Consider the following 26,246-nt stretch of genomic DNA (forward strand, 5'->3'; position numbering starts at 1 on the left):
GATTTAGGAACAGCTTCTTTCCCAGGGCTGTCATCCTACTGAACTCCACAAATAAACTCTAAAGCCTGCACATCTGCCAATGCACTTTATTATGTTTATGTTAATGTATTACAAGCCAAATGAATGTTGAATGTTTAAATGTCTTAATCTAAATGTACACTCTCGGGAGCCGCAAGCTTACATTTCGTTGTACTGCACTTGTGCACTAACAATGACAATAAAGTTGATTGTTATTATTATCCCTGCTTTTCTTCAAGTGTCTCATCCTTAAAATTTTCATCCTTGTTTTCAAATCCCTCTGTGGCCTCACCCCTCCCTATCTCTGGAATCTCTTCCAGCCCCGACAACCTTCCGAGATATTTGTGCTCCTCTAATTCCGGCCTCTTGAGCATCCCCGATTTTAATCGCTCCACCATTGGTGGCCGTGCCTTCAGCTGCCTGGGCCCTAAGCTCTGGAATTCCCTCCCTAAACCTCTCCATCTCTCCATCTCTCTCCTTCTTTAAGATGCTCCTTAAAACCTACTTCTTTGACCAAGCTTTTGGTCATCTGCCCGAATATCGCTTTATGTAGCTCGGTGTCAGATTTTGTTTTCTAACGCTCCTGTGAAGAGCCTTGGGATGTTTCACTACATTAAAGGTGCTTTATAAATACAAGTGGTTGTTGTTGTTTCCTGAAACTAATAACTAATTCCCCAGAGGGGAAAAAACTTGTACTTTTACTCCCAAATATTAAAAAGTTTGTGCCACAGAAGCACGAGGTTTATCTGCTTTTATTCATGTATTTAAAAAGTCTGTCTTGCAATCTGAGCCCGTGGGTTGTGAGCCAAAGAGCCTTGTGTCCAATGAGGGGAATAAAGGCCCACAGCCTCCCCTGGCCCCGGGCCCTGAACAAGGGACTGGAGAAACTCGCTGCCCTGCGGATCAGATAATCAGCCGGCGCAAGTCCCGCCCCGTGGGCTCCCCGATTGGTTGGAGGACCCGCCGCCAGCTCGCTCCTCCAGCCCCACCCCGCTCGCTCCCTATTGGTCGGAAGCTCCCGTCAATCAGGCCGTGGGCCCGGGTCATGTGTCCCTCACCGACTTTACAAAGAAAGCCCTGCGCGGTCGCCGGGCGGAGCTGCTGGTCGGTGGGAGCGGGGTCGGGAGATTAATAAACTGCAGGTAGGCCCCGAGCCCCATTATTAAAACACTCAACATTATCCGCTTTACAAACACCCGGGGTGGGCCTCAGGCCCCAAACAAGAGCCTCCATGTTGCTCCAGTGGCTGAAGGGTCTGTAACCCTGTCAGGGACGCCCCTGCCACAGGACTCAATATCCACCCCCTCCACCACTGGTGCACTGTCTGCAGTATGTACGGTCCACAAGGTGAACACGGTCAGGCCATGTGGAGTCAAGGGCCAGGCAGCAGAATGGATGGAAAGATCGCAACAAACTTCCCTTAACTCCAACCCTCTGATTTCTGTTTTGTAGCCAGCTTTCCATCCATTCTGCTGCCGGGCCCTTCACTCCACACGGCCTGACCTTGGTCATCTTGTCGGTCTTACATACTGTTTATTGATATAGCAAGCTGGTCACAAAACAGAAAACAGAGAGATGGGGTTGGGAGCAGCTACTCAGACTGGCAAAAGGTGGGAAGTGGAGTTCCACAGGGATCGGTGCTGGGATCACTGTTGTTCATAAACGATTTGGACTCGGGAATCAGAAGAACAATTTCAAAGTTTGTCGATGACACCAAATTGGGAGGTAGAGTTAATACTGAGGAAGACAAAATGCAAGAAGACATTAATAAATTTCAGAATGAGCATGTAATTGGCAAATGAATTTCACTGTAGATCAGTGTGAGGTGGTGTGTTTTGGTGGGAAGAATAAGGAGGCCACTCACTACTTGGACAAGGGGGTGAAATTGGGTTGCTTTGTGCCTCCTGTGATATTCAGCGGGAGGTTAGCGGTGGCGGTAGCCGGTAGCGCCCCGTGGCGCTGCACCGCCGGCAATGACGTCATCGCCATGTGCAGCACCCCGGCTGCAACCTTGGGTTGCGACCTCTGACCTATCGCTGGACGATATGTCTGACAGGGTCAGGGGTCGTTCCTGCAACCATGGCGATGCCACTTAAAGGGCAGGTGTCGGGCGGCAACTTTTTATTTTGTACGAGGCCCCTTGGGTCTGAGCGATCATAATATGATTGAATTCTTCATTAAGATAGAGAATGAAGTAGTTCACTCAGAGACTAGGGTCCTCAATTTAAATAAAGGAAACTACGATGGTCTGAGGCGCGAGTTGGGTAGGATTGATTGGGGAATGACACTCAAAGGGTTGACGGTGGATAGGCAATGGCAAACATTCAAAGACCAAATGGATGAGCTACAGAATTTGTTCATCCCAGTTTGGCATAAAAATAAAACAAAAAAGGTGACTCAACCATGGCTAACAAGGGAAATTAGGGATAGCATAAGATCCAAGGAGACGACATATAAATTGGCCAGAAAAAGCAATAATCCTGAGGATTGGGAGCAATTTAGGATTCAACAAAGGAGGACAAAGGGATTAATTAAGAAAGGGAAAATAGAATATGAGAGTAAGCTATCAGGGAACATAAAAACTGACTGTAAAAGCTTTAATTGACATGTGAAGAGAAAAAGATTGGTGAAGTCAAGCGTAGGCCCCTTACAGTCAGAATCAGGGGAATTTATAATGGGAAACAAAGAAATGGCAGACCAACTAAATTCATACTTTGGTTCTGTCTTCACAAAGGAGGACACAAATAACCTCCCAGAGATGCCGGGGGACATAGGGCCTGATGAAAGGGTGGAACTGAAAGAAATCAGTATTTGTAGGGAAATGGAGCTAGGAAAATTGATGGGACTGAAAGCAGATAAATCCCCAGGGCCTGATAATCTACATCCCAGGGTACTTAAGGAAGTGGACCTAGAAATAGTAGATGCATTGCTGGTCATCTTCCAGAACTCGATAGACTCTGGAACAGTACCCATGGGTTGGAGGGTAGCTAATGCTTCAAAAAAGGTGGTAGAGAAAAAGCGGGGAATTATAGACCGGTAAGCCTGACATCGGTAGTGGGGAAAATGCTAGAATCTATTATTATAAAAGATGTAATAGCAGAGCACTTGGAAAGCAGTGACAGGATCGGACAAAGTCAACATAGATTTACAAAAGGTAAATCGTGCTTGACTAATCTGGAATTTTTTGAGGATGTAACTGGTAAAATAGATAAGGGAGAACCAGTGGATGTGGTGTATTTGGACTTTCAGAAGGCTTTCGATAAGGTCCCACATAAGAGATTAGCGTGCAAAATTGAGGCACATGGGATTGGGGGCAAGGTATTGACCTGGATAGAGAACTGGTTGGCGGACAGAAAGCAAAGAGTTGGAATAAACGGGTCGTTTTCCGAGTGGCAGGCAGTGACTAGTGGGGTACTGCAAGGATCGGTCCTAGGACCCCAGCTGTTCACAATATGTATTAATGATCTGGACGGGGGAATTGGATGTAATATCTCCAAATTTGCAGATGACACAAAGCTGAGTGGGAGGGTAAGCTGTGAGGAGGATGTCGTGAAACTCCAGTACGATTTGGACAGATTGGGTGATTGGGCAGAAACATGGCAAATGCACTATAATGTGGATAAATGTGAGGTTATCCACTTTAGTGGCAAAAACAGGAAGGCGGATTATTATTTGAATGGCAATAGGTTGGGAGAAGGGGAAGTGCAAAGAGACCTGGGTGTTCTTGTGCACCAGTCGCTGAAGGTAAGCATGCAGGTGCAGCAGGCAGTTAAGAAGGCAAATGGTGTGTTGGTCTTCGTAGCAAGAGGGTTCGAGTACAGGAACAAGGATGTCTTGCTACAGTTGTACAGGGTGACCGCACCTTCAGTATTGTGTGCAGTTTTGGTCGCCTTACCTGAGGAAGGACGTTCTTGCCATGGAAGGAGTGCAGCGAAGATTCACAAGGCTGATACCTGGGATGGCAGGAATGACGTATGAGGAGAGATTGTGTCGATTGGGATTATACTCACTGGAGTTTAGAAGAATGAGAGGGGATCTCATCGAAACCTATAAAATTCTGTCAGGTCTGGACAGAGTAGATGCAGGAAGGATTTTTATGATTGCCGGGGAGTCCAGAACCAGGGGTTATAGTCTAAGGATAAGGGGTAAGCCATTTAGGACTGAAATCAGGAGGAATTTCTTCACCCAGAGAGTGGTGAACCTGTGGAATTCTCTGCCACAGAGGGCGTTGGAGGCCAGTTCATTAAATATATTCAAAAAGAGTTGGATATATTTCTTAAGGCTAAAGGGATCAAGGGATATGGGGAGAAGGCAGGAACAGGGTACTGAATTTGGATGATCAGCCATGATCTCATTGAATGGCGGAGCAGGCTCAAAGGGCCGAATGGCCGACTCCTGCTCCTATCTTCTATGTTTCCCCTTTATTCTTCGGGGTGCCGGCCACGATCTCTCAGCCCGGCGCTCCTCTTGATCCAACACCCCGTTCCCCAGTGGCCCAGCAGGGCCCCGGTGTGCGCAGTGCTAGGCCCCTCCCCTTTAATCAGGGAGGGAGGTCTGCTATAACATGGTGCTATGTGCCGACGGGTATGGCGATGCTACACGAAGCACCGTGAAATTCACTGGTAGCGCCTCAAGAGGGAAGGGAGCGCTTCCAGTAGCACCCCGCCTCCTGCCTGGGGCGCTACCACTGAATTTAATGCGCAGGGTCGCTAACTTTTTCAGGGCGCTAAAATTAGCCCCGGTGACGTTAGCGACCCAAAGGGGGCGCCACCGAATTTCCCCCTAATAGTCTAAATGGGCTGGAGGAGCAGAGGGATCCAGGGATACAGGTACACAAATCACTAAAAGTAGCAACACAGGTTAATAAGGCCATTAAATAAAAAGCACTGGGCTACATTCGTAAAGGAGCCTCCAGTTCCGTGTCTAAGAGCTCTAAACTGTGGCAGAGAGCAGCTGGGACACATTTCTCACACGCCTCGAGATTAACCCGCACGGCAACTTTGCTGTCAGTGAAGAGAGACGAGAAAGACCAAAGTGCCGTTTGCCCCCCTCAGTGTGGCCCTGAAGGACAGTGTCCAGGCTGGAGTTCTGTTCCCACCGTATGATCCTCCCCCAGATTGTCCTTTCTGAGCTCCAGCCAGGTGATGCTAAACACTGAGGTGGGAAAGAAGAAAATCTGCAACAATGTGTTTAACACAAAGCTGATTTATTTGACATCTATCCAGAATATTAAACTCCAGCCCAGTTCCCGGACTTATTAACATCAGCAGAAACAATCCCCACCTGTCAGAATGAACATGGTTCAGTCCTGGATGTGATTAACAGCAGCAACAACAGAATCCAATCCCTGCAGTCACTTGTGAACTCGCTGGTGTCTCAGCAGGTTGGATGACTGAGTGAATCCCTTCCCACACTCAGGGCAGGTGAACGGCCTCTCCCCAGTGTGAACTCGCTGGTGTCTCAGCAGGTGGGATGACTGAGTGAATCCCTTCCCACACTCAGGGCAGGTGAACGGTCTCTCCCCAGTGTGAACTCGCTGGTGTGTCAGCAGGTGGTATGACTCAGTGAATCCCTTCCCACAGTCAGAGCAGGTGAACGGCCGCTCCCCAGTGTGAGTGCGCTGGTGTGTCAGCAGGTGGGATGAGCGAGTGAATCCCTTCCCACACACGGAGCAGGTGAACGGCCGCTCCCCAGTGTGAGTGCGCTGGTGTATAGTGAGCTCAGATGACTGCCTAAACCCAGTCCCGCAGTGAGAGCAGGTGAACGGCCTCTCCCCAGTGTGAGTGCACAGGTGTACAGTGAGGTCAGATGATCGCCTGAACCCAGTCCCGCAGTGAGAGCACCTGAACGGTCTCTCATCAGTGTGAACACGTTGATGGCGTATCAGTTCCCCGGACACTTTATAGCACTTCCCACAGTCCGAGCATTTAAAAGGTCTCTCATCAGTGTGAACTCGCTGGTGTATCAGCAGGTTGGATGAACGAGCGAATCCCTTCCCACACACGGAGCAGGTGAATGGCCTCTCCCCAGTGTGAACTCGCTGGTGTGTCAGCAGGTGGGATGAGCGAGTGAATCCCTTCCCACACACGGAGCAGGTGAACGGCCTCTCCCCAGTGTGAACTCGCTGGTGTACAGTGAGGTCAGATGACTGCCCAAACCCAGTCCCGCAGTGCGAGCACCTGAACGGTCTCTCCCCAGTGTGAACACGTTGATGGTGTATCAGTGCCCCGGAACTTTTAAAGCAATTCCCACAGTCCGAGCAGTTAAAAGGTCTCTCATCAGTGTGAACTCGCTGGTGTCTCAGCAGGCGGGATGAATTAGTGAATCCCTTCCCACACTCGGAGCAGGTGAACGGCCTCTCCCCGATGTGAACGGTGCTTTTTGCTTCCATATTCAAAGGCCGATGATATTCAGTTCCTGATGAATCGAGTGAGTGTCAGATCTTGACGTGATGTTTGGTTTGAGTTTCCTGTCTGCAAATCCTCCCCTTCTAATACCCTGTAAAATGAATTTAAAACAGGGAGCGTGAGAGAGAACCCACTAAAGAGGCAGGTTGTGAAATTGAGCTCCATGAATCTGGTCATTTGTGGGGCCGGCACTAGAAAAAAGTGACCATGAAAGCTGCCGGATTGTCATAAAATCCCACTGGTTCACTAATGTCCCTCGGTGAAGGGAATCTGCCACCTGGTCTGGGCCTCTGGCCTCTATGGGAGGAGAGAGAGAGAGAGAGAGAGAGAGAGAGAGGTGGGAGTGGGAGGGGGTGAAGGAGACGGACTTTATACATCTGCAACTCGACCAGAACTTTGACAGAACCTCCAAAACCCACAACCTCCAGCACCTAGAAGGACAAGGGCAGAAGGTGCATGGGAACACCATCACCTCCAAGTTCTCCCAGTCACACACCATCCTGACTTGGACATATATCGCCGTTGCTACATCATCACTGGGTGAAAATCCTGGAACTCCTTACACAACAGCATTGTGGGAGTACCTTCACCACACGGACTGCAGCGGTTCAAGAAGGCGGCCCACCATCACCTTCTCAACGGGAAAATGGGGATTGGCAACATATTCTGGTCTTGCGAGCGACGCCCACATCCCAAGAATGAATTAAAACAAACCTGTATATGTAAAATGGATTAAAAGCCTCTACAGAAATACTTATTCCTAAAACAATACTCTTTTACATTGTAGGGACAGTGTCTGTGTAACAACCTAATCTCCCCCAGAATCCACCACCCTTGACTGTCACACATTGGAAACTGTTGGGTCCCCCTGGGCTCAGAAGTACTGGGGATTAAACCCAGCAGCTTCTCCTCCATCTCCACTCCAGCTCAAACTGAAGCAACAAAAAGACCTACACAGGGGGCCAGGGACCTACCTTCCATCACCTGCAATAAAACTCTTCCCCACAGCTGTTGACTAATGGTGGCCGCAGCACCCACAATCACCGCGCCCCAGAAACCGCTCTATCCAACGCGCTGATTTCCCCGCTGAGAGTGCATATGCTCTCCGGGGCCACGGGCCATTCTGGGAGCCTGGCTCCTGTCCTTTGCCCCGAGTCGGACTTGGTGGAACCGGCTGAAGAAACCGGGAAGCGGCGGCTCGGATGGGGGAGGCGCTGCACCCTGGGTTTCCTGGTGCCTGGGCCCTGGCCGCACGTCCGCTGGGCCCGGCCGCTCTGATTCTGATTGAGTTTTTTGATGAGGTAACAGAGAGAGTTGATGAGGGCAATGCGGTTAACTTGGTGTACATGGATTTCCAAAAGGCGTTCGACAAAGAGCCACATACTCGGCTTACCAGCAAAGTTGATACCCATGGAATAATAGGGACAGTGGCAGCATGGATACAAAATTGGCAAAGTGACAGGAAACAGAGAGTAGTGGTGAACAGTTGTTTTTCAGACTGGAGGAAGGTACACAGTGGTGTTCCCCAGGGGTCGGTACTAGGATCACTGCTTTTCTTGATATATATTAATGACTTTGACTTGGGTGTACAGGGCACAGTTTCAAAATATGCAGATGACACAAAACTTGGAAGTATAGTGAACAGTGAGGAGGTTAGTGATAGACTTCAAGGGGACATAGACAGGCTGGTGGAATGGGCGGACACGTGGGAGATGAAATTTAATGCAGAAAAGTGCGAACTGATATATTTTGGTAGGAAGAATGAGGAGAGGCAATATAAACTAAAGGGTACAATCCTAAAGTGGGTGCATGAACAGAGAGACCGGGGGGTATGTGTGCACAAATCGTTGAAGGTGGCAGGGCAGGTTGAGAAAGCGGTTAAAAAAGCTTACGGGAACCTGGGCTTTATAAATAGAGGTATAGAGTCCAAAAACAAGGAGGTTATGATGAACCTTTATAAAACACTGGTTCGGCCCCAACTGGAGTATTGTGTCCAATTCTGGGCACCGCCCTTTAGGAAGGATGTGAAGGCTTTAGAGAGGGTGCAGAAAAGATTTACAAGAATGGTTCCAGGGATGAGGGACTTCAGTTATGTGGAGAGACTCGAGAAGCTGGGGTTGTTCTCCTTAGTGTAGAGAAGGTTGAGATGAGATTTGATGGAGGTGTTCAAAATGATGAGGGTTCTGGACAGAGTAGATAGAGAGAAACTGTTCACATTGGTGGAAGGGTCGCGAACCAGAGGACACAGATTTAAGGTGATTGGCAGAAGAACCAAAGGCGACATGAGGAAAAACTTTTTTACTCAGCGAGTGGTTAGGATCTGGAATGCACTGCCTGAAAGGGTGGTGGAGGCAGATTCAATCACCGCTTTCAAAAGGGAATTGGATAAGTGCCTGAAGTAAAGAAATGTGCAGGGTTACGGGGAAAGGGCGGGGAGTGGGACTCGCTGAAGTGGTCTTGCAGAGAGCCGGCACGGGCTCGACGGGCTGAATGGCCTCCTTCTGTGCTGTAACCATTCTATGATTCTATAAAATATTAGAAAGTTTGTTCCACAGAAGCACGAGGTTTATCTGCTTTTATTGATGAATTTAAAAAGTCTCTATTAAAACCTGAGCCAGTGTGTTGTGAGCCAAAGAGCCTTGTGTCCAATGAGGGGAATAAAGGCCCACAGCCTCCCCTGGCCCCGGGCCCTGAACAAGGGACTGGAGAAACTCGCTGCCCTGTGGATCAGACAATCAGCCGGCGCTAGTCCCGCCCCTCAGGCTCCCCGATTGGTTGGAGGACCCGCCGCCAGCTCGCTCCTCCAGCCCCGCCCCGCTAGCTCCCTGTTGGTCGGAAGCTCCCGTCAATCAGGCCGTGGGCTCGGTCACGTGTCCCCGAGGAGATCACGTGCTCCGTCCAACTGACGCCGCTCGGTCCGGGGCCTCGTGGACTCTCGGGTTTTTCTATTTCTCTGTTCTCTCCCGATCTACCCCTCCCCCCCACCCCGCGTGATTCTCCACCCAATCGGAGTGGAGAAAACTCACTTTGCGTCACCGATCGAGACTCTGGAACCGACACCAAGGCCTTTCCCAGGAATGGCCCGCACCGACTCCCTCTGGCAGGATCCGACCGCGCAGGCGCAGCTCCGTGTGGGGGAGGGGGGTTGGTCTCCTCTGGGCATGCGCAGTTGCTGCCCTTGGTGACCGGGAGGGGTCGCTGCGCCGGACTAGGTCCAAACCGCCGCTCCCTGTGCGCATGCGCGGACTATTGTCTGTCAATCAACCATCAGCCAGAAGAGGTCGCTGGTGAGACCAGTGAAGAAAGAAACACTTGCATTTCTATAGCGCCTTCGCCACCACCGGACGTCCCAAAGCACTTTACAGCCAATGAAGTACTGTTTGAAGTGTAGTCACTGTTGTAATGTAGGAAACACAGAAGTCAATTAGCGCACAGCAAGCTCCCACAAACAGCAATGTGATATTGACCAGATAATCTATCTTTTTGTTAACTCTGTTTCTCTCTCTACGGATGTTGCCTGGCCTGCTGAGTGTTTCCAGCATTTCCTGTTGTTATTTCAGATTTCCAGCATCCGCAGTATTTTGCTATTATCCTTTTGTTACATTGATTGAGGGATGAACATTGGCTAGGACACCGGCGATATTTCCCCTGCTCTTTCCCACATTACAACAGTGACTACACCTCAAAAGTACTTCATTGGCTGTAAAGCACTTCAAGACGTCTGCTGGTCATGAAAGCACTATATAAATGCAAGTCTTTCTTTCTCAAAATAGTGTCATGGGCTCTTTTACATCCACCTGAGAGAGCAGACAGGGCCTCAGTTTAATGTCTCATCCGAAAGACGCCACCTCTGACAGTGCCTCAGTACTGCACTGGAGTGTCAGCCTGGATTTTTGCGCTCAATTCTCTGGAGTGGGACTTGAACCCACAACCTTATGCCTCAGAGGCAAGAGTGCTACCATAGAGTCATAGATTTATACAGCACAGAAAGGGGCCCTTCGGCCCATCGTGTCCGCGCCGGCCATCAAGCCCTGTCTATTCTAATCCCATTTTCCAGCACTTGGTCCGTAGCCTTGTATGCTATGGCGTTTCAAGTGCTCATCCAAATGCTTCTTGAATGTTGTGAGGGTTCCTGCCTCTACCACCCTTTCAGGCAGTGAGTTCCAGATTCCAACCACCCTCTGGGTGAAAAAGCTTTTCCTCAAATCCCCTCTAAACCTCCTGCCCCTTACCTTGAAACTATGCCCCCTGGTTATTGACCCCTCTACTAAGGGGAAAAGTTCCTTTCTATCTACCCTATCTATGCCCCTCATAATTTTGTACACCTCAATCAGGTCCCCCCTCAGCCTTCTCTACTCGAAGGAAAACAACCCCAGCCTGTCCAGTCTCTCTTCATAGCTGAAGTGCTCCAGCCCAGGTAACATCCTGGTGAATCTCCTCTGCACCCTCTCCAATGCAATCACATCCTTCCTATAGTGTGGCGACCAGAACTGCACACAGTATTCCAGCTGTGGCCTAACTAGTGTTTTGTACAACTCCATCATAACCAACCTGCTCTTATATTCTATGCCTCGGCTAATGAAGGCAAGTATCCCATATGCCTTTTTAACCACCTTATCCACCTGTTCTGCTGCCTTCAGGGATCTATGTACATGCACACCAAGGTCCCTCTGATCCTCTGTCATTCCTAGGGTCTTACCACTCATTGTGTATTCCCTTGCCTTGTTAGTCCCTCCAAAATGCATCACCTCACCCTTTTCAGGGTTAAATTCCATTTGCCACTGTTCCGCCCATCTGACCAAGCCATCTATATCGTCCTGCAGACTGAGGCTACCTCCTCGCTATTTACCACCCCACCAATTTTCGTGTCATCTGCGACCTTACTGATCATACCCTTTACATTCACATCCAAATCATTAATGTAGACCACAAACAGCAAGGGACCCAGCACCGATCCCTGCGGTACCCCACTGGACACAGGCTTCCAGTCACAAAAACCATCGACCATCACCCTCTGCCTTCTGCCACTAAGCCAGTTTTGGATCCAATGTGCCAAGGCACCCTGGATCCCATGGGCTCTTACCTTCTTGACCAGTCTCCTATGCGGGACTTTATCGAAAGCCTTACTGAAATCCATGTATAGCACATCCACTGCACTACCCTCATCCACACACCTAGTCACCCCCTCGAAAAATTCAATCAAATTGGTCAGACATGATCTTCCCTTGACAAAGCCATGCTGCCTATCCCTAATTAATCCTCGCCTCTCCAAGTGGAGACTAATTCTGTCCCTCAGAATTTTTTCCAATAATTTCCCTACCACTGATGTTAGGCTCACTGGCCTGTAATTCCCTGGTTTATCCCTACTACCCTTCTTGAATAATGGTACCACGTTAGCTGTTCTCCAGTCCTCTGGCACATCCCCTGTGGCCAGAGAGGTTCTGAAAATTTGTGTCAGAGCCCCTGCAATCTCCTCCTTTGCCTCACACAGCAGCCTGGGATATATCTCGTCCGGGCCTGGGGATTTATCCACTTTTAAGCCTGCTAAAACCGCTAGTACCTCCTCCCTCTCGATGCTAATATGTTCAAGTATATCACAGTCCCCCTGCCCGATTTTTATGTCTACATCGTCCTTCTCCATAGTGAACACAGATGCAAAAAATTCATTTAAAACCCCACCTACATCTTCTGGCTCCACACACAGATTGCCACTTTGGTCCCTAATGGGCCCTACTCTTTCCCTAGTTATCCTCTTGCCCTTAATATACTTATAAAACACCTTAGGATTTTCCTTTATTTTGCTCGCCAGTGTTATTTCATGGTTCCTCCTCGCTCTCCTAATTTCTTTTTTTAAGTATCCCCCTGCACTTTTTACACTCCTCTAGGGCTTCCTCTGTCTTTAGTCCTTTGTATCTGCCAAAAGCCCCCCTTTTTTTCCCTAATGCATTCTCGTATATCCCTTGACATCCAAGGTTCCCTGGGCTTTTTGGTCCCACCCTTGACCTTTACAGGAACATGTTGCCATTGTACTCTCTCAATTTCCTTTCTGAAAGGCTCCCATTGCCCCGATGTGGATTTTCCGACAAGTAGCTGATCCCAGTCCACTTTGGCCAGATCCTGCCTTATCATATTAAAATCGGCCTTCCCCCAATTTAGAACCTTTATTTCCGGTCAATCCCTGTCCTTTTCCATGACTACCTTAAATCTCACCGAATTATGGTCACTGTCACCAAAATGCTCTCCTACTAACACTTCTACCACTTGCCCGGCCATATTCCCTAGAATTAGGTCCAGTACCGCCCCCTCTCTTGTAGGACTTTCTACATGCTGGCTCAAAAAGCTCTCCTGGATGCACTTTAAGAATTCTGCACCCTCTAAGCCTTTCACACTCTGACTATCCCAGTTAATATTGGGGAAGTTGAAATCCCCCACTATTATTACCCTATTATTTGCACACTTCTCTGAGATTTGCCTACATATCTGTTCCTCTATCTCCCCCTGACTGTTTGGGGGCCTATAGTACACTCCCAGCAAAGTGCTTGCCCCCTTTTTGTTTTTAAGTTCTACCCATATGGCCTCATTAGAGGAACCTGTTAATATATCATCCCTCCTTACAGCAGTAATTGACTCCTTAATTAATATTGCGGCACCCCCTCCTTTTACCCCCCGCCCTCTGTCTCGCCTGAAGATTCTATACCCCGGAATATTGAGCTGCCAGTCTTGCCCCTCCCTCAACCATGTCTCCGTGATAGCAACAATATCATACTCCCATGTGTTCATCAACACCTTCAGTTCATCCACCTTATTCGCAAGATTCCTTGCATTAAAATCCTCCTTCGATACGGGGGTGGTGCCAGAGGACTGGAGAATTGCAAATGTTACACCCTTGTTCAAACCCAGCAACTACAGGCCAGTCAGTTTAACCTCGGTAGTGGGGAAACTTTTAGAAACAATAATCAGGGACAAAATTAACAGTGACTTGGACAAGTGCGGATTAATTAAGGAAAGCCAGCATGGATTTGTTAAAGGCAAATTGTGTTTAACCAACTTGATGGAGTTTTTTGATGAGGTAACAGAGAGGGTTGATGAGGGCAATGCGGTTAACGTGGTGTGCATAGATTGCCAAGGCATTCGACAAAGTGCCACATAATAGGCTTACCAGCAAAGTTGAAGCCCATGGAGTAAAAGGGACAGTGGCTGCATGGATAGGGAATTGGCTAAGTGACAGGAAACAGTGAGTAGTGGTGAATGGTTGTTTTTCGGACTGGAGGAAGGTACACAGTGGTGTTCCCCAGGGGTCGATTCAAGGGCCACTGCTTTTCTTGATATATATTAAAGACTTGGATGTGGGTGTACAAGGCACAATTTCAAAATTTGCAGATGACACAGAACTTGGAAGTATAGTGAACAGTGAGGAAGATAGTGATAGACTTCAAGTGGACATAGACAGGCTGGTGGAATGGGCGGACACGTGACAGATTAAATTTAATGCAGAAAAGTGCGAAGTGATACATTTTGGTAGAAAGAATGAGGAGAGGAAATATAAACTAAAGGGTACAATCCTAAAGTGGGTGCGTGAACAGAGAGACCTGGGGGTATATGTGCACAAATCATTGAAGGTGGCAGGGCAGGTTGAGAAAGCAGTTAAAAAAGCTTACGGAAACCTGGGCTTCATGAATAGAGGTATAGAGTACAAAAATGTGAAATTATGATGAAACTGTATAAAACACTGGTTCGGCCTCAACTGGAGTATTGTGTCCAATCCTGGGCACCGCACTTTAGGAAGGATGTGAAGGCCTTAGAGAGGGTGCAGAAAAGATTTACGGGAATGATTCCAGGGATGAGGGACTTCAGTTACATTGATAGACTGGAGAAGCTGGGGTTGTTCTCCTTGGAGCAGAGAAGATTGAGAGGAGATTTGATAGAGGTGTTCAAAATCAAGAGGGGTCTGGACAGAGTAGATAGAGAGAAACTCTTCCAATTGGCAGAGGGGTCGAGAACCAGAGGACACAGATTTAAGGTGATTGACAAAAGAACCAAAGGCGACATGAGGAAAAACTTTTTGACGCAGCGAGTGGTTAGGATCTGGAATGCACTGCCTGAAAGGGTGGTGGAGGCAGATTCAATCACCGCTTTCAAAAGGGAATTGGAGAAGTACCTGAAAGAGAAATATTGCAGGACTTCAGATTCCTGGGGCAGGAGGGACCAGTTCTGGGGCAGGAGGGACCTGTCCAAGGTGGACGGGTTGCACCTCAACAGAGCTGGGACCAATGTCCTCATGGGACGGTTAACTAGTGCTGTGGGGGAGGGTTTAAATTAATTAGACAGGGGGATGGGCACCAGGGTGAAACATTAGAGAGGAGAAACAAGGTGAAGAGAGGACTGGGAGAGACAAGTAGCACTAGAGGGACAGAATTGCTGGTCATCTTCCAAAATTCGATAGACTCTGGAACACTTCCCATGGATTGGAGGGTAGCTAATGTTACCCCACTATTCAAAAAAGGTGGTAGAGAGAAAACGGGGAATTATAGACGAGTAAGCCTGACATCGGTAGTGGGGAAAATGCTAGAGTCCATTATAAAAGATGTAAAAAAAAGTGACAGGATCAGACAAAGTCAACATGGATTTACAAAAGGTAAATCGTGCTTGACTAATCTACTGGAATTTTTTGAGGATGTAACTGGTAGAATAGATAAGGGAGAACCAGTGGATGTGGTGTATTTGGACTTTCAGAAGGCTTTCGATAAGGTCCCGCATAAGAGATTAGCGTGTAAAGTTAAGGCACATGGGATTGGGGGCAAGGTACTGACTTGGATAAAGAACTGGTTGGCAGACAGGAAGCAAAGAGTTGGAATAAACGGCTCTTTTTCCGAGTGGCAGGCAGTGACTAGTGGGGTACCACAGGAATCGGTCCTAGGACCCCAGCTATTCATAATATATATAAATAATCTAGACGAGGCAACTAGATGTAATATCTCCAAGTTTGCAGACGACACAAAGTTGGGTGGACATGTGTGCTCTGAGGAGGATGCCGAGAAGCTCCAGTATGATTTGGGCAGGTTGGGTGATTGGGCAGAAGCATGGCAGATGCAGGATAGTGTGGATAAATGTGAGGTTATCCAGTTTGGTGGCAAAAACAGGAAGGCAGCTTATTATCTGAACGGCAATAGATTGGGAGAAGGGGAAGTGTCCTTGTGCACCAGTCGCTGAAGGTAAGCATGCAGGTGCAGCAGGCGGTTAAGAAGGCAAATGGTATGTTGGCCTTCATAGCGAGAGGTTTCGAGTACAAGAACAAGGATGTCTTGCTGCAGTTGTACAGGGCCTTGGTGAGACAACACCTTGAGCATTGTGTGCAGTTTTGGTCGCCTTATCTGAGGAAGGATATTCTTGCCATGGAGGGAGTGCAGCGAATATTCACCAGACTGATACCTGGGATGGCAGGAATGACGTATGAGGAGAGATTGGGTCGATTGGGCTTATACTCACTGGAGTTTAGAAGAATGAGAGGGGATCTAATTGAAACTTATAAAATTCTAACAGGACTGGACAGACTGGATGCAGGAAGGATGTTCCCGATGGCCGGGGAGTCCAGAACCAGGGGTCACAGTCTAAGGAAAAGGAGTAAGCCATTTAGGACAGAGATGAGGAGGAATTTCTTCACCCAGAGGGTCTTAAATCTGTGGAATTCTCTGCCCCAGAGAGCCGTGGAGGCTGGGTCATTAAATACATTTAAGGTGGAGATAGACAGATTTTTGGCAAGATAAGGGAGCGAAGTGTAGTGTATGTGACCTGTACCACCTTAAGAGGATACCTTAAGGTGATGGACTACTTTTTGATGGCTCCTGTACATTGTAGTACCGGTGGTGACCACACCGGTATATAAACCCTGTGGAGCAAAGTGTATTCCAGTTCAGCCCTGACCCTCAGTTACTAAAGACCTGTTTAAGCATTTCTGTTGTCTGTGTCCAGTTATTCAGCATAACTACATTTGAAAGCACAGACTCAACAGTGGCGACGAGTCTGATCTTACCTAGCGGCAGTTGCATCAAAGGAAGCTTTGCCTCTGAAACGGGCGTCGAACAAGGACATCCACCCTCAACATCCTGCTGGGCACTGCATAGCACGGGAGGCAATCGGGAACCCGGGTTGGGTTCTGGCCACGAAGTCTAACATCACTGAACATCCCTTCGACGACAGCGGCGGGTAAGCCCGATCGAGCGGCACGGGGGGGAAGTCAGCCGAGTTGTCAGTAAGAGAAGGGGAGGGAAACGACGAAAAGGGCGGAGAACACGACCGCAGCCGGTGTCAGGGGCCGGACTGCAATCGGGGCAGAGACGCGCAGCAGCCAGAAAAGCGTTTATGTCCACGAGGACCGCGGGAGCGGTGGGGAACAAGAGCAGCAGCGTCGGGGAAAATAAAGGACCGCTGGGAGGTGAGAACGGCAACAGCGCAGTAATCGCCATTTTTAGTCAGCGGGGGAAGAAGACAAGCGCGGGAAAAGCCGCCAAGTGCGGGAAGCCGCCATTTTGAAAAATAAAATAAAATAATAATCATAATCCGAAGGAAAGGAAACTCAACAAGATGCCAAAAACGGGTAACATCACTGCTTTTGATAGCGATGTGGAAGATTGGGCCACTTATGTGGAACGCGTTGAAGTTTATTGTATAGCGAATGAGGTACCGGTGGATAAGAAAGCACTAACCCTATTAAACTCAATGGGTGCGAAGACGTACGGGTTATTAAGGAACCTTGTAACACCAGATAAACCGGTAGGAAAGAGTTTCGCGGATATTGTTACTATCCTGCAAGAGCATTTAAACCCCACGCCGCTGCTGATAGCGGAACGATTTAAATTCTACAAAAGAATTCAACTGAAAGAAGAAAGCAACGCTGAATTCTTAATTGAACTGTGCAAGTTATCAAAGTACTGTCAGTTCGGTACAGGACTAGCAGACGCACTGAGAGATAAGTTTGTGTGTGGGCTCCTAAGGGATGGAACCCAGAAGCGACTGCTAGAGGAAAAGGATCTTACGCTGGACAAAGCTTTCAGCATTGCAGCATCGCACGAGGCAGCAGCACGAGGCACTGCAGAAATGCAGCAAAGGCCATTGGAATTCAGCACCAATGAAATGGCATTGGGCGCAGTAAAGTGCTATCGTTGCGGAAGGACAACGCATGACCAGAACCAGTGCTGGTTCAAAGATAAAGAATGCAGGCAATGTGGCAAACTTGGTCACATAGCGAGAGTATGCCGGTCAGGAAAGAAGACCAGCAGCAAAAAGTCGCCGCAGGAGAAGTACAAAAAAGTACACAAGGTGACAGAGAACAGTTCGGATGAACAGAAGACGGATTCAGACTCCAGCAGTAAGGAACTGGGTTGTCTAAAAATACATAATGTGGGTAACTCAGCAGACCACCAAACTATCTGGGTCATGCTTCGGATAGCAGGAGTCCAAGTGAAGATGGAATTGGGACACTGGATCGGCATTGACGGTCATGAATAAGCAAGATTACAAAAGGTTATTCTCACACATTCCCCTGAGGGATACGGAGATTGTATTGAAAACATACACGGGGCAAATAGTATACCCCATCGGAAAGATAAAGGTAAAGGTGGTCTACAATGGTAAAGAAAGTCAGGAAATGGACTTGTATGTGTTACCTGATGGAGGTCCGCCACTACTGGGACGGGAATGGATCCGGAGAATAAATGTGGACTGGCATTCCATACAAGCACTAACTGTAGATTCCTGTAAAGAGGACGACGTCAAACCTAAACGACTGTCCAGAATATTGGACGATGCTAAGGAGGTGTTCCAACAGGGACTGGGAACACTGAAAGGAATTACGGCAAACATCAAGGTTGAAGAACATGCAAACCTGAAATTTTTCAAAGCTAGACCGGTACCTTATGCGATACGACCTGCTGTGGAAGCAGAGCTGGAAGGGCTAGAACATTCAGGAGTACTGTCAAAGGTGGACTGGAGCGAATGGGCCACGCCCATTGTTCCCATCATGAAGCGTTCGTTGAGCAACAAGCCGGGAGAACCTGGGAAGGTTCGCATCTGTGGCGATTTCAAGATCACTGTTAATCCGGTTCTTCACACGGTGCAATATCCGCTTCCGCGGATTGAAGATATCTTCGCTTCGCTGTCTGGCGGGAAACACTTCACCAAGATAGACCTGGCGCAGGCATACCTACAGATGGAAGTTGATGAAGCGTCACGCCAGTATCTCACGATCAACACACATAAGGGCTTATATCGGTATAATAGACTGGTTTTTGGAGTGGCATCGGCTCCAGCGATTTGGCAAAGGGCCATGGAGCAGGTATTGCAGGGAATTCCAGGCACACAATGCTACCTGGACGACATTCTGATTACAGGAGATGATGATAAGGAGCACCTCGCGAATTTGGAGCAGGTGCTCACCAGATTGAAAGAATATGGACTCAGAGTTAATCGCCAGAAATGTGAGTTCTTTCAAAAGCGAATCTCATACTGCGGCCACGTCATTGACCAGGAGGGGCTCCATAAGTCACCTGACAAGATCGAAGCTGTTGTGAAAGCTCCCGCTCCGGAAAATGTATCCCAGTTGAGGTCGTTCCTTGGGTTGGTTAACTATTACCACAAGTTTCTTCCAAATTTATCCACGGTGTTACACCCGCTGAACACTCTTTTGCAAATGGGAGTACCATGGAAGTGGAGCGAGGATTGTAAGCGGGCTTTTCAAAAAAGCAAGGCACTGATCACCTCTAAGGAAGTGTTGGCTCACTTTAACCCAACGCTGCCTATTCGCTTAGCGTGTGATGCTTCTCCATATGGTATCGGGGCAGTGCTCTCACATAAGTTGCCAAATGGCTTGGAAAGGCCAGTCGCGTTCGCATCCAGATCATTGACCTCCGCAGAGCACAACTATGCTCAGATAGATAGGGAGGCTCTCAGCCTCGTGTGGGGAGTTAAGAAATTTAGCCATTACCTGCAAGGCCAAAAGTTTACGCTGCTGACAGATCACCAGCCGTTGGTTTCCATTTTTAACCCTAAGAAGGGTGTTCCGGTTATGACGGCGCAGAGGCTTCAGAGATGGTCCCTTTTCCTAGGGGCACATCAATATGATATCGAATTCAAAGGTACAAAGCAACATGGTAATGCTGATGGGCTGTCGCCCCTGCCACTACCTACAGCGGAAGAGGCACCGGCAGTTGACCCTGTCGAGATATTTCACTCGACCATCATCGAATGCTTACCAGTCACCAATGCGAGTATTGAGAGAGAGACCCGAAACGACCTGACACTGTCTCGGGTCTACGATTTGACAGTGAAGGGATGGCCAGCACATGGTGACCCACTGTTACCAGCATTCTCAGCCAGACGAGAACAGCTGTCCATCTGTCAAGGAACATTGATGTATGGAACAAGGGTGATTATTCCTCCTAAATTAAGGGAGAGAGTTCTGAAGGAACTGCATGAAGGTCATCTGGGGGGAGTCAAGATGAAAAGCCTTGCTAGGGCTTATGTGTGGTGGCCAGGTATCGACAAACAAATAGAGGATCTGACTAAAAGCTGCTCAGGGTGCCAAAAAGTTCAAAACGTACCTCCAATTGCACCGCTGCATCCATGGGAATGGCCTTCAACCCCATGGCAACGTGTGCATATCGACTTTGCAGGTCCATTCATGGATTCCATGTTTTTGATAGCGGTAGACGCACATTCTAAATGGCCAGAAGTGATTAAGATGTCGACCACTACCTCTGAAAAGACAATCGCAGTTCTAAGAACCATATTTGCAAGGAATGGGTTGCCGGAACAAATATGTTCAGATAACGGACCACAGTTCGTGTCAGAAGAATTCCAGAAATTCATGAAAAAGAATGGGGTGAAACACTATACATCTGCCCCATATCATCCGGCTACAAATGGGTTGGCCGAGAGATTTGTACAAACGTTCAAAAAGGCGATAAAGGCCATGAGCGAAGACCATATTCCACTACAACACAAGGTGGACAATTTCCTGATGGCATATCGAAACGCCACGCATGCAGTGACAAATCAAAGCCCTGCCATAATGTTCTATAACAGGAGGTTGCGGTCCCGGTTGGATTTGTTAAAACCCAATGTGCGAAGGGAAGTCGAAAACAAGCAATTCCAGCACGTAAATAACAAGGCCACTCGGAGTTTCGAAATAGGACAACCAGTGTTGGCCAGGGACTATAGGAATGATAAATGGCAATCCGGAACAATTCGTGCCCGACAAGGACCCTTGATGTACACGGTAGACGTTGGAGAGAACGTAATACGACGTCATGCTGACCAACTTGTGGAATCGAGAACAAGGGTCGACCCCATGTCTACGGCAGAGACACCAGTTGAAGAAGTTATTGAGCCTGTAGCATCTACCTCAGACTCGTATGTACATGATGATGTTCAATCCATAGGAGATCAAATGGATCAGTCACCCCAGCAACGAGAACCAGAGACCCCTGAAAGGCGTTATCCGGCCCGGATCAGGAGGCCTCCTCAGAGACTGAATCTTTGAACAGTTTTGTGTGAAAGTTGTATACATGTTATCCATGTATTGTTTAAATTGGGGTGTACACTGTTAAGCTAAAAGGGGAGGAATTGTAGTGTATGTAACCTGTACCACCTTAAGAGGATACCTTAAGGTGATGGACTACTTTTTGATGGCTCCTGTACATTGTAGTACCGGTGGTGACCACACCGGTATATAAACCCTGTGGAGCAAAGTGTATTCCAGTTCAGCCCTGACCCTCAGTTACTAAAGACCTGTTTAAGTATTTCTGTTGTCTGTGTCCAGTTATTCAGCATAACTACATTTGAAAGCACAGACTCAACACGAAGGGTGCTCGGGAGCGGGCGGGGAAGTGGCTTTGAGCCCAAGATCAGCCATGATCTTATTGAATGGCGGAGCAGGCTCGAGGGGCCAAGTGGCCTATTCCTGCTCCTATTTCTTATGTTCAAAGCAGATAACTTCCCACTTCTCCACATTATATTCCATCTGCCATGTTCTTGCCCATTCACTGAACCTGTCGATATCCCTTTGCAGCCTCTTTGTCTCCTCCTCACAACTTATTTTCCCACCTAGCTTTGTATCGTCAGCAAACTTGGATACATTGCACTCGGTCCCCTCATCTAAGTCATTGATGGAGATTGTGAATAGCTGAGGCCCCAGTAATGATCCTTGCGGGACCCCACTAGTTACAGCCTGCCAGCCCGAAAATGAGCCGTTTATTCCTACTCTCTGTTTTCTGACCGTTAACCAGTCCTCAATCCATGCTAATATTACCCCCAATCCCATGAGCCCTAATGTAGTGTGACAGCACCCTGGGAGGAAAGGGCACCTGCTCCTGATCGCCACCCACTTAACTTGACAAGGTCGGACTGTCTACACCACAACTCCAGATATCCACAGCCATGCCTCAGCTGTCCAGAGCCTTGCTCAGGCCCCATCCGGAGGACTGCCTTCAGTTTCAGGCACCGCACCTCAGAAAGGGACACACTGGCCTCGGAGGGGGTGCAGGGCCAATTCACCAGGAGGACATCGGGGCTGAGAATGTCTCATTATGGGGACGGAACCATCGAATGAAACAGCACAGAAGGAGGCCATTCGGCCCACCATGCCTGTGCCGGCTCTTTGGTCGAGCTCTCCGATTAGTCCCACTCCCCCCTGCTGTTTCCCCCTCGCCCTGTAAATGTCTCCCCTTCAAGTATTTACCCACTTCTTTATGAAAGTGACGATTGAATCTGCTTCCACCGCCCTTTCAGGCAGCGCATTCCAGATCACAACAACTTGGTGTAAAAATCTGTTTCCTCATCTCACCTCTGGTTCTTTTGCCAATCGCCTTAAATCTGGTTTCTGTCCCCTCAGCCATTGGAAACGGTTTCTCCTTATTTACTCTCTCAAAATCCATCCTGATTTTGAACAACGCTATCAAATCTCCTCTTAATCTTCTCTGCCCCAAGGAGAACAACCCCAGCTTCTCCCGTCTCTCCACGTAACTCAAGTCCCTCATCCCTGGTCCCATTCTCGTAAATTTCTTCTGCACCCTCTCTAAGGCCTTGACATCCTTCCTAAAGTGTGGTGCCCAGCGGAAGCCTAGCCAGTGTTTTATAAAGGCTTAGCATAACCTGCTTGCTTTTGTACTCTATTCCTCTATTAATAAAGTCAAGGATCCTGTATGCTTATTAACAGCCTTCTCAACTTGTCCTGCCACCTTCTAAGATTTGTGTACATACCCCCCGAGGCCTCTCTGTTCCTGCACCCTCTTTAAAACTGGACCATTTAGTTTATATTGCCTCTCCTCATTCTTCCTACCAAAATGAATCACTTCACACTTCTCTACATTAAATTTAATCTGCCACGTTTCTGCCCATTTCACCAGTCTGGCTACATCCTCCTGAAGTCTGTTACTATCCTCATTGTTTGCGACATTTGAGTTTCGTGTCATCTGTAAATTTTGAAATTTTGCCCTGGATCCCCAAGTCCAGGTCATTAATATATATCAAAAAAAGCAGTGGTCCGAATCAATGTTCACGTTAAGTTGCGCGGCCACGCAGCGGTCTGGAGGTCCCGCGCAGCCGGCTCACCGCCCTATAAATGGAATAAACGCGCATGCGCAGAAATTTGAATGGGCCGTGCAGCCCGTTAAAGGGGCCACGCACCTCAAAAAAAAAGAGGGAACATTGGTCCTAATACCGACGCCTGGGGAACATCACTGTTTACCTCCCTCCAGTCTGAAAAGAAACCGTTCACCACTACTCTCTGCTTTCTGTCCCTTGGCAGAAAATTGGGAGGGGGTGAGTGCAAACAGCACCTGATTTCTCACCAAGCACTTACGGGAGCAGGGGATTAGCCCTACTTTAAATGTCAGTCTCTTAAATATACATTAATAAAAAGGGAGACGCTGTCCCTTTAAAATCGGTCATCCACGGGGATTTTTAATGAAAATCTCATAGAAAAAGAGAGCGCCTGTCCCTTTAAGAGAAACCCCACCACTCCCATATTTCTCTTAAAGTGCTTGAAATTAATAATTAAAAACGCACAAAATTAATATTAAAAAAATTAATTCAGGGAGAAAAAATATTTTTACTCACATTTGCTCCACAGGGTTTCTTGTTTCTGTTCCATCAATTTAAAAACAAACAGCTTTTTTTATGATCAGCCATGATCGCATTGAATGGCGGAGCAGGCTCGAAGGGTCGAATGGCCTACTCCTGCTCCTATCTTCTATGTTTCTATATTTAAAACAAGTATCTTCTGTAAAATAAAATTAGTTTGAGCTGTAAAATGGGAAAGGAACATTAAAAATAAACTTTCCCAGGATCACAGATTCTGACCAGGCCGCTTTACAAAATGGCGGCGGGCTGATCCCAGGTCCCGCCTCCCCCTTCGCCGCGATTGGTTGGAGGACCAAAGCCCCTCGGTCGGTCCTCCAGGCTCCGCCTCCCCTCGCTCGTTGGTGGAGAGCTCAGTGTCAGTCAGTGCACGCCGGCGACGTCGTGACGTTGCAGGGAGGGCGGTTGGAGCAGGCGGGAAATTAAATTAATTTAAATTAAATCTCCCGTCAGCCTCCTCTGTCCCAATCAGCCGGCGCAAGTCCCACCCCTCGGGCTCCCCGATTGGTTGGAGGACCCGCCGCCGGCTCGCTCCTCCAGCCCCGCCCCGCTCGCTCCCTATTGGTCGGAAGCTCCCGTCAATCAGGCCCTGGGCCCGGGTCCTATCACAGAATCACAGAAACCCCACAGTGCAGATAGAGGCCATTTCGGCCCATCGAGCCTGCAGCGACACAATCCCACCCGATCCCCGCAACCCCCACACCAACACATATCCCACCCTATCCCCGTAACCCCACGTATTTAATCCCCCTAACACTAAGGGTCAATTTATCATAGCCAATCAACCTAACCCGCACATCTTTGGACTGTGGGAGGAAACCGGAGCACCCGGAGGAAACCCATGCAAACACGGGGAGAATGTGCAAACTCCACGCAGTCACCCGAGGCCGGATTCGAACCCGGGTCCCTGGCGCTGTGAGGCAACAGTGCTAACCACTATGTCACCGTGCTGTACTTTCAATGATGACTTTTATAAACTGGTTTTACAGGAAATTAGAAGAGGAGGGGAGAGATTTGAAGACACTCGGTCCCTTTGTGACTCTAAAGTTGCAGCTGACCCCGCGCATGCGCCCCATGGCCCCGCCCTCTCCTGCGCCACAGGCGCCCGGCCCGCACTGCGCATGCTCAGCACACACCCTGTGCCCCTGTCAATCATCCTCCCCCTCTGAACAGGCCCCGCCCCCTCCCCCTACTCCGCATGCGCCGCCGGGCCCCGCTCCCGAGAATGAGCCGCTCCGCGCCTGCGCAAGGCCTCGGATTCTGTGGAAGGCCCGGGCAACCGCGAGAGTCCGGCTCACCGGCGGAAAGTGAGTTTTATGAGGGTTTTTTTTTAATATAGCGGAGAGAAGCGCGGGCGGGAAGATAAATAAAAAGAAAATACAAACCGCACCGTCCCAGCGCCCTCCCGGCACCGAGCGAAGCCTCTTCCTCTGATGACGTCACTATCGGGCCCCAGCCTCAGGGAGGAAGGTCCTGCCCCCTTGCCGCGCCGCCATTGGTTGGAGGACCAGGCCGCCCTGTTCCTATTGGTCAGCGCTCCCGTCAGTCAGAATCACATTGTTCCGGCTCACTCCGCCACCCCGCGCGGATGAAACCGCTCCGTTCGGCGTCCGCGGATGTCCCGCCCGCCCGACTCTCAGGTTTGCTTTTTCTGGTATTTTTCTTTATAATCTCGCTCTCCGCTCCCCCTTCACCTCGATTTAAATCGATTCCCCAACACTTTACTTTACCCCGGCCGCTGATTCCGCCTCTTCCCCGGGCCAACTTCCGTCTTCTCCTCAGAGGCGGCGCACTGGCAGCCTCGTTTTGTGTTGGGGCCAAATGAGCATGCGCGGCCCCGCCTCTCCACATTTAAAGGGACACCCACCCACACACAGAATCCCCACAGTGCAGATAGAGGCCATTTCGGCCCATCGAGCCTGCACCGACACATATCCCACCCTATCCCCGTAACCCCACGTATTTAATCCCCTAACAGGAAGGGTCAATTTATCATAGCCAAATCAACCTAACCCGCACATCTTTGGACTGTGGGAGGAAACCGGAGCACCCGGAGGAAACCCACGCAGACACAGGGAGAATGTGCAAACTCCACACCCACACCCTGCACATTTAAAGGGACACCCACCCCCTCTACATTTAAAGGGACACAAACCCCCTCCACATTTAAAGGGACATCCACCCTGCCACATTTAAAGGGACACCCACCTCCTCCACATTTAAAGGGACTACCTCCCCCCATCTCATGTCCTCTACTGTGGAGGAGGAATTCCTTGAGTGTTTACGGGATGGTTTCCTGGACCAATATGTCGAGGATCCAACCAGAGACCGGGCCATCTTAGACTGGGTATTATGTAACGAGAAAGGATTAATTAGCAATCTTGTTGTATGAGGCCCCTTGGGTTGGAGTGATCATAATATGATCGAATTAGCACTGTTGCCTCACAGCGCCAGGGACCCGGGTTCAAATCCGGCCTCGGGTGACTGTCTGTGTGGAGTTTGCACATTCTCCCCGTGTTTGCGTGGGTTTTCTCCGGGTGCTCCTGTTTCCTCCCACAGTCCAAAGATGTGCGGGTTACGTTGATTGGCTATGATAAAAATTGGCCCTTAGTGTTAGGGGGGATTAAATATGTGGGGTTACGGGGATAGGGCTTGGGTGGGATGGCTGTCGGTGTAGCGACCGGGTGC

General features: G+C 48.9%; 2 protein-coding genes across 3 annotated transcripts in view; one reads left to right on the forward strand and one right to left on the reverse strand.

The window, feature by feature from the left end:
• The window catches only part of LOC147084176 (uncharacterized), a 339,125-nt gene that overhangs the window by 22,775 nt on the left and 290,104 nt on the right, over nucleotides 1–26,246 (forward strand). The window lies entirely within an intron of this gene.
• LOC147084177 (uncharacterized) lies at nucleotides 5,206–25,405 on the reverse strand. 2 transcript variants are annotated; one of them, XM_085979864.1, is made up of 3 exons: nucleotides 24,949–25,405; nucleotides 23,538–23,700; nucleotides 5,206–6,516 (listed from the first exon to the last, which is right to left on the reverse strand). In XM_085979864.1, the coding sequence occupies exon 3, from the start codon at nucleotides 6,407–6,409 to the stop codon at nucleotides 5,372–5,374; it is 1,038 nt and encodes a 345-aa protein (XP_085835990.1). In that variant the 5' UTR covers nucleotides 6,410–6,516; nucleotides 23,538–23,700; nucleotides 24,949–25,405; the 3' UTR covers nucleotides 5,206–5,371. The 2 variants fall into 2 exon arrangements, with proteins under 2 accessions (XP_085835990.1, XP_085835989.1); XM_085979863.1 differs by having other exon boundaries at nucleotides 25,289–25,400.

Source organism: Somniosus microcephalus, unplaced genomic scaffold (genome assembly GCF_052327205.1).
Source record: "Somniosus microcephalus isolate GS21.2 unplaced genomic scaffold, FLI_Smic_1.0 scaffold1, whole genome shotgun sequence".
NCBI lineage: Eukaryota > Metazoa > Chordata > Chondrichthyes > Squaliformes > Somniosidae > Somniosus > Somniosus microcephalus.

What these genes read in the sequence shown, in the direction of transcription:
- LOC147084177 (XM_085979864.1), bottom strand. Translation starts at nt 6,409, where the DNA reads ATGGAAGCAAAAAGCACCGTTCACATCGGGGAGAGGCCGTTCACCTGC.